This window comes from Odontomachus brunneus, unplaced genomic scaffold, assembly GCF_010583005.1.
Source record: "Odontomachus brunneus isolate Ranch 3 - 2012 unplaced genomic scaffold, Obru_v1 Obru_scaffold_144, whole genome shotgun sequence".
Classification (NCBI taxonomy): Eukaryota; Metazoa; Arthropoda; class Insecta; order Hymenoptera; family Formicidae; genus Odontomachus; species Odontomachus brunneus.
In genome coordinates, this window is record NW_022639594.1 from 830,315 (window position 1) to 841,927 (window position 11,613).

An 11,613-nucleotide genomic window follows, 5' to 3' on the forward strand; every position below is an offset into this window, starting at 1 on the left:
TCTCTCTCTCTCTCTCTCTCTCTCTCTCTCTCTCTCTCTCTCTCTCTCTCTCTCTCTTTCTCTCTCTTTCTCTCTCTAATAGACCGCGCTTTTCACATACAAACGTGTATGTACACATGCGAAGCACACCAAAACCCCGTAAACCCGTTCTTGGTTTCGGGATAAAGCTCCTTCAAAAGCGGGACGATCCAATTAATAACGAGAGAACGATGGCATGGGCGGTCGGTAACTAGGACACGTTCGACCATTGGTGCGTTCAATTCGAGGCTCCCAAATACGTCGTGAGGTTCAGAGATTCGAGAGGAATGATCCATGGCGACGGAGCGATGAAGGTGAGCCGCGTTTCATTAATTGAAAGCCGAGGATAGATATAGAAAGAGAGAGAGAGAGAGAGAGAGAGAGAGAGAGGGAGGAGAAGGGAGACTCTAAGTCGATTTAGCCAACCGAGGGAAAGACGGCGTAACAGCGATTTGGGGTCGACCCTATGTTGGGATTAATCCAGGTGAGCCGAACTTGGATTTGGGCGCCAGCTAAGCCTGGCTTCTTGGTGACTTAACCGGCCACATGACCTCCGAGCTCCGTCTTACCTCCGACGCGGACACCGCCGTTAGGTGGTGTAACTTCCCCCCCCCCCTCCCTAAAGACGATCCTCCCTTAACCCCTAAAGGAATATAACGCTCCTCGCTTTGATTCATGCGGCATAACTTTTACACTGTGACCGCGAGGGTTGGCTTGCGCTATTACGTCCATTGCGGTGAGGTATTACGGCACGTGGAAACGGTGGAACAAAGAGAACAAATGTGGTTGCTCTCAAGTAGAACGTTATTCTCTGGTTCCTCCGGGATAACAAGATTTTCATGATGACATCGTAAATAAAATTCCTGTACTTAAATTAATCATACGCGCTGTTTAATTTAATTATTCAACTGTTATCAGTCGCGACGAACGAGTCGAAATTCGGAAAGCACTAAAATATTCTGTTGGTAGACACATTGCTTCTTTTTATAGCGAGATCTCTTGACGAATTCGCGACAGTGAGCGACAGGAGCGATCGATCAAAATACGCACAAAGTTCCTTGATGTCCCTGACAGAAAAAGTTTCGCAACGTTTCGAATTCAGACACGCGATCACAGTGTTCTCTTTTACTTTTTTTTTTTTGAACCCCCGTATCCGCGCGCGCGCGCGTCGAAGGGATATTTTTTCCCAAATAATCCGAGTGGTTAGATTCCATCCCTGACCCTACTGCAAGTCCGATTAGTGATCTAAACTTCGATGAACTTGGGATTCGGAAATCCGCTGGGATATGCCGTCTCCTCTCTCTCTTCCGCTCACTCTCTCTTTCTCTCCTCCCTCTCTCTCTCTTGCCCCTCTCTCTCCCTCTCTCACTTCCTCTTGGAGAATCCCGTTAGTCCTTTCTCAAGGATCGACGATATAAGGACCGGTTTATCTTTACTACCTCGGCACCAGACGTTTCTCCGCGTAGAACTCGATTAAACTTCCATTGCAACTTTTACGAGACAGTATCGGAGGCTTAGGGTTGTATACGATCGCGCTAACTGTATCCAGTCTTCCCCACGGAGCGTAAGTTTCATACTCTTTCGCCGAAAAGTAATGATAAATTGAAAAATTATCCGTCGATCTTACAAGCACACACGAGACAGGACACGAATGAAGGACACACGGCGAGAAAGAGAAAGAGAGAGAGTGATCTAAAGCCTTGATTTTATATCGCGCAATCCCACGAACGAACAAAAATTTCCTCAGTGAAGTATGAAATAAAATAAAGCAAAACGAGGTAAAGTAAGAATTGACATAATTGCGTTAGCAAGATAGCGAGTCGTATTTCGCTAATGCAGCGCGTGGAAGAAGGGGAAATAAAATGAAATATTTAAAAGCTCGAGCCGTCGTGGTAGTACGCGTTGTGGTACTCCGACACCATAAATCTTCCTCCGCTAAATTGTCAAAAGCTTTACTGCAATTCATCTACAGAGCCGGATGAATTTACGAGAGTTTCTTAAGCTCGTTGCAATGGGACCCCGTGTCACTTATGTGTGCTCACACGTGACACGCTCGCCGTACGTGTCCTTCCGCCCCCGCCGCGGCCTCCATAAATCTTCCTCTATAGTCTAGTCGAAGCCGTGGGCAATTACACGAAAAATGTACGCGAGAGCGCGTCTGGAGGTTGCGAAACGCAAATCGATGGCGCATAGATTAACATGGTGAACGCAATAACGTCGATAAGGAAACGCGAAGGGATCTAACGACGCGCCCCGAGATCGCGTGCGCGCGTGTAATCGAACGAGCGAAAACCTCCACGATAATTTTGCACAATTGCACGTCGTGCTTCCCCGTCCGTGTCGCCGGTGATCTTTTAATCTTTCCGGCACACGGGATCGTTGCGCCAACAACGGCTTGCGTTCCGTGCGGTCGCGTAAATATGTACCTTGAGCAATGTAACGCTGTTTGGTACACGCAACACACCGGAAGCTAGCGAGACCCTCACGAGCAAGATACAGGTGGCAGCTTCTGCCGAAAAAGTGCTTCGACGCGAGATAAATATCGTGAGACATTTCCCTCGCCGCAAAACTCGTGTCGATCGCGCGTAAATTCGCGCGCCTTCGAGGAGACGATTCAACTCGCGTGATCTCGCGACCTTCGTCGCAAATTCCTCGCTGGCACATTCGGCGCCCTGGCGCTTCCGCAAAATCCGCTCGAGCTCGTAATGTGAACGTACGCGTGAAACGTTACTCCGTGACGTTTGTGCGTGCATGTATGTGTGTGTGTGTGTGTGGTGCAATCGATGTGACACGGTAGGAAGCGTGTCGTCGTACGTCGCGTAAACGATACGATTTCCACTCGAGTATGTCGAAATCGTACGTGTACGAATTTCTCGAGCTGGCGCATTCGCTCGCCCGTCTTCTCTGCGCTTCTGTACGCGCCGGGTGCGCGCGCGCGTAGATCCCGGGGAAGCTCATTTACGGTCCGACACCATGCCCGGCATAATACCGCGCGTGGTGCGGAACGTTCCTTGGGTTATGGGGTCGGTCATGGTGAGTGTGTACCTAGGCTGCCGGCTGATTAAACCCCGGGTTTTACGGGCATTACGCGTACCACGTACCCCGGCGAAATACCTCACACGTATAACACTGCGCGGGCACACGTGCGCCTTAATGCATTTACACGCATAAATATGCCTGTATTATGCACGCGAGCCGTGCGCCGTACAAACGAGACGTAATCGCGATCCGATTGACCTGACACGGCCTTTCTCTTACGGGGTGTTCTCGTTAATCACTCGAGGCGTCGTCGGCGCGCTGCTTTATGATGTCTTTACGATTATCGCTTCATTTTCGCGAACAACCGTCGACCGCGCGGGATTCCTCGCACGAAAATGAAAACGAAATTGCACGAGAGTATCGTGGTCCCCGCAATTGTAGTAACTATGATAATTGTAAAAACAGACATCGTTGTTTTCATTTGCACCTGTATATTTCATCCCGCTGCGAAGAAATATTCTCTGATCCTCTCTTTAGAAATCTCCTGATATCTCTCAAATGTCTTCGCGATTCAATCGCTTTATTCGCGAGCGATTATTAATCGCGAAGGATTCCTCATAAAAACTGACAACTGAAACGTGATAATTAAATTTTATATGAATTTTCCGAGTCTTGCGCGATTTAATTTTTTTATAATCAGAAACAGTTATAAAATTTTTCCAATTACTTTCTTTTTTTTAAAATCCCCTATTAATAATTTCACTTAAAAAGAATTCGATAAAAAAAGGAAAATAAATGTTCGACCTCACAGATAATTTCTCGCGAATAGTAATATCGATTGCTTCTTAAATGGCGGCGGATGCTACATCGCGTTAAACGATATTTACACGGTTCAGCCGCGCGATATAAACGCGCGGCGGTCTAGAGAGAAGTTGGCTTAATCGACGCGAATAAGTTGGCGCCAGACGAGAATTTAAGAATTAGAGGCACGCGGCACACGATGCATTTTCGGTCGTACCTACTTTCTCGCCGCACTTACTTCTCCACACGCGCGGACTCTCCACATTTACAAGCCGCCGGCGCAGTTGATCGCGCCGGTGCCGGTGCAGCTCGCGTTGCAAGAAAGCAGTTTTGTTAATTATCCGACAAAAACAGCAGGCACGGTCTCACGCTGCCGGCGCTATCAAGCGGGCTACGCTATCACGTGTAAGCGGCCGCGCGACGACGATGCGAGGTGGGCGCGGGAGAGAGCGGAAAAATAATGCTGCAAGATTTCTCATACCGCCCAACGTGTATCTAGTGTTTGCGCAGGAGAGAGAGAGAGAGAAAGAGAGAGAGAGAGAGAAATAATTGTAACACTTAACTGTGTGCGCTTGGCAATCACATGTTACATAGTCGCGGTTAAGCAACGAGGCGAAACGCAGCCGTGCCTTGATCGTTGCGATAAATTTTGGAGAGTACGGAAAATTGAGAAATTGGTGATTTATCCAGATAAGACGCGTTACAAGACTGGAATATAGTGCGATGTGTAGCGTGTAGCTGGTGTTGTAGCGTGACATAAATTTCGAGCGTACTTGGAAAGAGTTGCTTGAAAAATGGACATTAGTTCAACGACCGAGATATGAAGCTGATATTGCTTCTTTCTTTTTTCCTCTATCCTCAACACTTTTCCACTGCAACATCGGACTCGCGCCGCATCGGATCGAAATGACATTTGTGTTTAGCGGTTCTCCCCATTCGCGGGGAAGCACGAGGAATTATTGCAGCTACGGCTGCACCACGCGCTATTCCACGCAAGTCCCCGGGATACTTTCCGCGCGCCATCACTACTTGAGATTCCGCGAGCGATACGAAAATACAAAATGCGGCTGAGACCGCGTACGTACACGTGACGGCACCGCGAAAAAATACCGCACGCCAGACGTAATCCCCCCCGACGTTGAAGAATATAAAACGCTTCCTCGTTCGTGCTCGTGCGGTTTGTTTGCGCGTGTAGCGGAGCTGACCCGTAGAGAAAGAGAAGAAAAGCAGGAAAAAAAATGAGGGGACTTGCCCAGTAGCCCTGGGACAACGGACGACTAGTCCAGTAGTCGTTTTCTCTTCACGGTGACACGGCGCGCTTAATCCTCCTCCGCCTCGGAGAATTAGCCGCGTTAACTTTGCGTTTCTTCGGCCACCGCGGTTTAACGGAGAGTCGCGACCGTCTCTTCGCCATTTGCGATCGTTACCATGTCGGGCTAACTACTCGCTCGATCGCGAGATAGATATTAGGCAAATGTTGATTTTCCGTCGCGAATGAATGCCAGAGAGGGAAAGTAAAGACGGTGTCGTATTCTTGCCTTGTTCCAGGTCAAGACGCCAACATTGTGCTGTCACCCTTGATAGGTGTGGTGGTCGGTGCTCTCGTGACCTTGGTCCTCATCATCCTGGTTGTAGTGGTGCGAGTACGTCGGGAGCGCGTGGCGAAACCGCGGCACGAGAAGCCGGCGGAACTCAGCGAGTTGCCGCCCCAACAATACCCCTTGCAGAATCCGCAGCAGACCGTAGAGACTGATCCCGACGTGATCCCGAACAAGTTCGGTAAGACTCTACGGAGCCGTCGCCGCTAAACACCCTTGCGCGCGCGCGCAAGCCCGATTACGATCGTTTGCAAACTGTGTCCGATGTAGAACAGCTTGTACGTACACGCGGAGAACGAGGAAAAGGCGCGCGTGTCCTCTCCGAATCTAAGATTGTGGAAATTCACTAGGATTTTTTCTATATATATTTTTTTTTTCTTTTGGTTGCTGGTCAAAAGAAATAAAAATTCGATGTTAAATAAGATCTAAAAATTCGATATTGAAAATATCTGAAAAAAAACGAGAGGAAGGGATTCGCGTAGCCGCCTAAAACGCATTGTCGACCAGTTATTTTAATCATCAACGAACGTCGGTTATTTTTCACCCGTTATTTTTCACATAAGTTTGCGTTAACACATTGTTGAACGCGAGCGCTTTCAATATTGTCCAACCCCAGTTTTTGGTTGCTTTTTCGCCTAAACCGTGAAAACGCGAGAAAACTCGCGGATCGACCGACAAGGGCCAATTCGATTGGTAAAATAGAAATTTCCTCATGGTCGGTCAACAATGTGTTAATATTGAGTTAAATACGCGCGGCGTTAGATTGGATAAACGACGCGAGAACTTTCGACTTTTTTAAAAGAGTTTTCTGGATCCGCTCACGTTTGTACAGGATGTTCGGTAATGGAGGCTTTTTGACGCACGTGACGATATTTCCGTTCGAAAGTCCGAATGATTAGTTCTCGGGGATGAAAATAGTTTTTTCGAACATAGATTCGTTTTAAAAGAATAAAACGGCGAATAAAACAGCGGAAACCTTGCTCTTCGGTTAAATTTAGATAAACTTCACTTTGACTTTACCTACGTAATTCTGACGGCGCACTGTTATTCGAGACGAGATATATTTGAGGGATATAAAGGCAAAATTCGCGTTCCCCATTTTCCACGATTTGTAAACGAGATTATACCAAATTTCTTCCACGTGTTTAATTTGAATAAATTACTCGAATTTTCTAGAACTGAATTGTAAGCACGGAAAATGTTGATTCTCGCGTACCTTTATTCTGAAAACACACGCTACAAGATGAGCTACAAGATAAGATTTTGTCCAAATCGAGGATCGAGAAAAAGAAATTTTAGAAAATGCGACTTTCTCGCACCGGTAACTCTCGTTTAATTTTCAAGCTCCAGAAATTACGTGGAGCCGCGACTTCCAATTAAATTTTGCTGGAAGGAAAAATTATTCGGTTTAATTCTTTTAAAACGTCGATCTTAGTCAGCTATCGTCGTACTTTCTGAAGCGCGCGTCCGACCGCTGAAGTTTGTTCGAGAAATGAGCGAGGAGAAAAGAGAAAATTCAACTTCCCATCTTCAAAATCGCGGCGGGCAGAATTATTTTCACGGGAGCGTAGCGGTTTTCACCGGAAAGGTAGAGAAGAGCCTTTCCCCCTTCATATCTATTTCCGTTCGCGCAAAAAAGGGTAATAGCCAAGAGAAGAGTCCATTCGACGGAACGTCGTTCCGTGTCTCAGAGTATACTAGCCGAACGAACTTCCTGCGCGCGTCTTAATCGTTCCGAAGTTTCCGTAAGACTCAAAATATCAACGAAAAATAAAAAGACAAGCGATTTCTCTCAGGCGTGTTCGCTCGGGGGCGTGTTCTGCCTCATAACGCATCCACGCCAGACACAGCCTCCCAAAAGAGTTCCCTCTTTCGATTCGGTGTTCCAGAGGGTAACCTCGTGGAGGTCAGCCCGCCGAGTTACCCGGGCGGTTATCCCCCAGAGCACTGGGTCACGCCCGGGCCCACGCCGAGCATAGACGAGCTCTGCCACAAGTTCGCGGGCAGGCCGACGGAGCTGAGGTTACCATCGAGAAGCACGATACCGAGTCTGCCGGGGATGCCGGTGACGGGGGTAATGATGGGCGCCGGACAGGGCGTCGTCATCGGCGGTACTCAGGGTGTCGTCGTGGGCGGCGGACAGGGCGTCGTCGTGGCGGGCGAGTGCCTCGACGGCGAGGCGATCAAGCGGAGACTGATGGCGAACAGGCTACCGGAGAGCTGCGTCTAGAGAAGATCGACTCGTGCCGCGGGTGACGCGGTGCCGCGATCGTCGCCGCGAACAGTCGCAGCTTAGACCTTACGGCGACACTCGAGGGACTCGCACGACGTCGCGATCGTCGCGTGCGGCCGTCGCGTGGAGGTCGCGAGACTCACGACGGCCAGACCTCGACGAGGGACTCGAGAGAGCACACGAGAATCGTCGCGTGTTCGAGAGAGCGACTTTCCATGAGTATCGTGACGGCTGTCTGTCGGCTTCTCGAGTCGCCGAGTGCCACCCGTGACACGAAGTTCGCCAGCGTCTCGCGCGATCGAGACGCTCGGTGAGAAAGCGCGGGAATGTTGGTTTGTAACGGCAGCTGCGGTCGGCAAGACGCCGGATCACGCGTTGGACTTACTGCGTGACCTCGCGGTCTTGGCGCGGGACCGATTTCGCGCGCGAATTGCCATCGGAATCGGGAGCGACTCCGCGCGGTCTGAAACGACGCCGCGAGACATGGCGCGTGACATTCGCGCGGGGACGGCTTGCGGAGCAGTTCGCGAGACTAGAAACATCGTCCGACGCGATTGTTTCTCGAAATACGATCGCCGTGCGCCAGTTCTTCTCCTCCGGGAGCGCGGAGAACAGCGGAAGTATGCGGGCGAAGTTAGCAGGCAACTTCGCAAAGTTCATCGCCTCGGCGGGCACCCGCCAAGTTCCCACATTCCGTTTTCGGCCGTCGACCCAACTCCCCGTCTCTTTGCCCCCTTTTTAACTTCGCACGCGAATGATCTCCGACGGCGGTGTCTTCTCGGATATTTCTACGAGTTCGCATTCATCCCTCTTCATCCTCTCTCTCCTTTCTCTTTCCCTCGACAAGCACGGGAAACTGAATTGTGAGTTACGGAATGCCGCTTAGATTAAACGCCGAATTTCAAGTGCGTTTGCGGGGGACGACGTTTTTTCCGTCGAGGGACTACTTCGCGTGTCGCGCGGTCATCGACGGAAAAGCACTTCGAGACCTGTCTGTTTTTTTTTCTGGGCATTTCCTCCCCTTCAGTTTTTGCCAAATTTAAATTCATGTGCACTCAATTCCGCGGATGCCTTATCATTCGACAGTTACCAAAAGTTCTCAACCAGCCACATTCTAGCTACACGTTTCTCGTCACTGTTAATTAAATCCGCGAGACAGATCGACCCTATCTACCAAGATTCGGTGCCCGTACGTCTCCGGCGTCACATTATCAATCTCTCTCTGATTACCACTGCACTTCTAATTTCCGACTAATAAATTCAACGAACGTCCGATTCTACTGCTAAATATTTGAACGAGTCGACGGTAATAGCAAACGTAAGAGACATCGCGGCACGTCGCGACAAGTACCGGTTGAGTATATCGAGAAACGAGCAGAAGACTACTTTCCGATAACGTACCTGTGATACGTCCCGTCGATCGCGCATCGCTATTATCGACACTCCCGACACTTGCTTCCACACGAGACCACTCACTTTCTACCGACGAAATACGCGCAAAACGCGGAGCGATGTCGATCGATGCGTTAATGGCGGCCATTCGACGTAAAAAGATCGAGGACGCGCGCACCGCGAACGTGTCGTCGTTCTACAACTACACGCTCTATACATCCCTCTTTCTTTACTCTCTCTCTCTCTTTCTCTCTCGCCAACAGACCGACGCCACTGCTCGAGATTCGACGTCGCGTATGTCTCTGGCGTCATTTCATCTTTTTCTCTGAATCGAATATCATTGAATTTCTAATCGCCAATCAATCAATCCGACGATCGTCCGATTCTATTACTACGCGAGCGAGTCGACGGTAACGGCAAGCGTAAGAGACAAGCGCCGGATATATATATACAAAAACAAGCAAATTACGTTTTAATAACGTACCTTCCATACATCCAAACGATCGCACATCGCTATTGTCGGCACTCCCGATACTTATTTGCGCGCGAGATTCACTTTCGACCGAGAAAAGTTGCGTAAAACGCGAAGTGATGTCGATCGATGTGTCAGTGGCGGCTGCTCGGCGCGAAAAGATCGAAATCCAAGATGTCCGCGCGATTGAAGCTGTCGCCTCGTACAAAAGCGCCATCTGCATGGTTGATACCGTACTACTGTTCGATACGATTATCGATAGATGTATCCTCGATAGATCAAATTGAAATATTTTCGGCCAGTTGTATTCGTTTCTAGCTGCGCGTTTCTCATTACTGTCAATTAATCCAGAAAGAACGTTTTCACGCTTTCTGAATTAATCGATAGAATCGTGAAAAATATGCAGGTAGATAGGAATACGTGTTGGCCGCAAACTTTTAGCGACTGTTGATGATAAGACATCCGCCTTAAACAGAGTGAATAGGACATCCTACGAAATTTGCGATCACTTTGCCAATAATATGATATAGATTTTTGCGTCTTGTCGGCATCTTCCCTCATCCTTCCTTTATGGCTCATATTCCTCGTTCTTTTTTTCTTTTATGGGGAGTGAAACGCGATTACTATTCGCCTCCCGCGCGAACTTGACTCGCATCTCGCGGCGTCCTTAAATAAATCGGAATCGTAGCAACGAGGCGTCGATCCGGAAGCATCAGGCCGTGAAACACGAGGAAAGATAAAAGGCTCTCGAACGAACCCCTTTTCCGATGGCTCGAATGAAGACGAATGGAGGAACCGCGCGAAAATATACCGGGAATAAGAGGGGGTGACGAGCGCGAGGAGGAGACGAGGAAGAAACGCGGAATGAAAGGAAGAAAGAGAATGCTCGATGCCACTTTGGCGTGTAGTTTGAAGGCGTGAAATGCGGTTTTAAGGTTGAACGATCGGCTTCGATATCGCGGTAAAGGGGGAGGAAAAAAGAGAAAAACAGACAGAGAGAGCAGGGGGAAAGAGGAGAAGAAACGAAGCATCGATATTCCGTTTAAATCACAGATTCGATATTTTTGAGGCGCAACTTTCGCACGCGATATCGGCGATATCGAACGATATCCGCGCTATTTACGCTCGCAGGCTATCGAACGTGGCAAACGATATTATAAAATTTCGGAGACATACTCTCCTTTTATGCAAACGCGTCGACGAGTCATCGAACGCATGTCGAATCTCCAAGACAGACGGACGGATAGACAGGTGGACCGTCACCGTGTCTCTGCCGCGTATCGTTACAGTCTCGAGTAAACGAACAACTAAAATAAATTAACGAACGGTTCAGCGATGAGACCATATCCATATCTCCACTGCCATGTCTCGGGAGGGACGAATATATTCGCGAACATTCGCCGAGCCGGAGTGTGACGGACAAAGTGAAACGATTCAACCGTGTCCAGACGCGCGTTACTCTATTGGTATAATATGTAATTGTGATAGAGCATTTATAAATTTTTCTACCGCTGACAATGAGTTTTTCTGTACTCCCGCGAACGTCGAATAATCTCGCTCGCGCGGACTAGCGTGAGAAACTCGAACATTCCCGATGATACTGCAGAGCATATCCTCACTGGGTGCGTGTTGTGCGCGCACGTGTGTGTGTGTAAATATATACATAGTTTTAACGGGTTCCCCGTGAAATCGTTGTCACCGTTACTTCGCGCGATTTTATTCGAGAAAGAGAGGAGAGAGAGAGAGAGAGAGAGAGAGATAGAAAGAGAAAATAGCGAGGAAATAGCGAGGATGAGGAGATGAGGAGGAGCACGGTGCGACGTCCGCGGATCTCTACGCCCGCGTGAAGCGAAACTTCACTCTGTAAGGTTGCAAAAACTGGTCTTCCACGTGACACTTCGTGCAACGAAGTCATGAAACTTCTACGGCGAGAATAGAACTAACGAATCGGCGTATCCCTCTAATGGAATGGAGTAACGTGAACTTTGTTCGCGAAAAAGTTCGCGCGCTTCGAATGATCGATAGGCGTAAAAAAAAAGGAATACGAGTGGCGTGGGCAGAAGGCGCGAGAGAAAGTGAAAGAATGAGAGTAAACGAATGAAAGAACGAATGAAAGGGGG

At 48.9% G+C, this 11,613-nt stretch overlaps 1 protein-coding gene across 10 annotated transcripts in view; it reads left to right on the forward strand.

Annotated features, from left to right (window-relative positions):
- Window positions 1-11,607, forward strand: part of LOC116850399 (nephrin-like) — a 539,959-nt gene extending 528,352 nt beyond the window's left edge. For all 10 annotated transcript variants that reach the window (XM_032828638.1, XM_032828641.1, XM_032828642.1 and 7 more), the window contains 2 exons: window positions 5,347-5,577; window positions 7,286-11,607. In XM_032828638.1, the coding sequence (XP_032684529.1) occupies window positions 5,347-5,577; window positions 7,286-7,626 (572 nt within the window). In that variant the 3' untranslated portion in view covers window positions 7,627-11,607. The remainder of the gene's footprint in view (window positions 1-5,346; window positions 5,578-7,285) is intronic.
- Window positions 11,608-11,613: the final 6 nt, after the last annotated feature.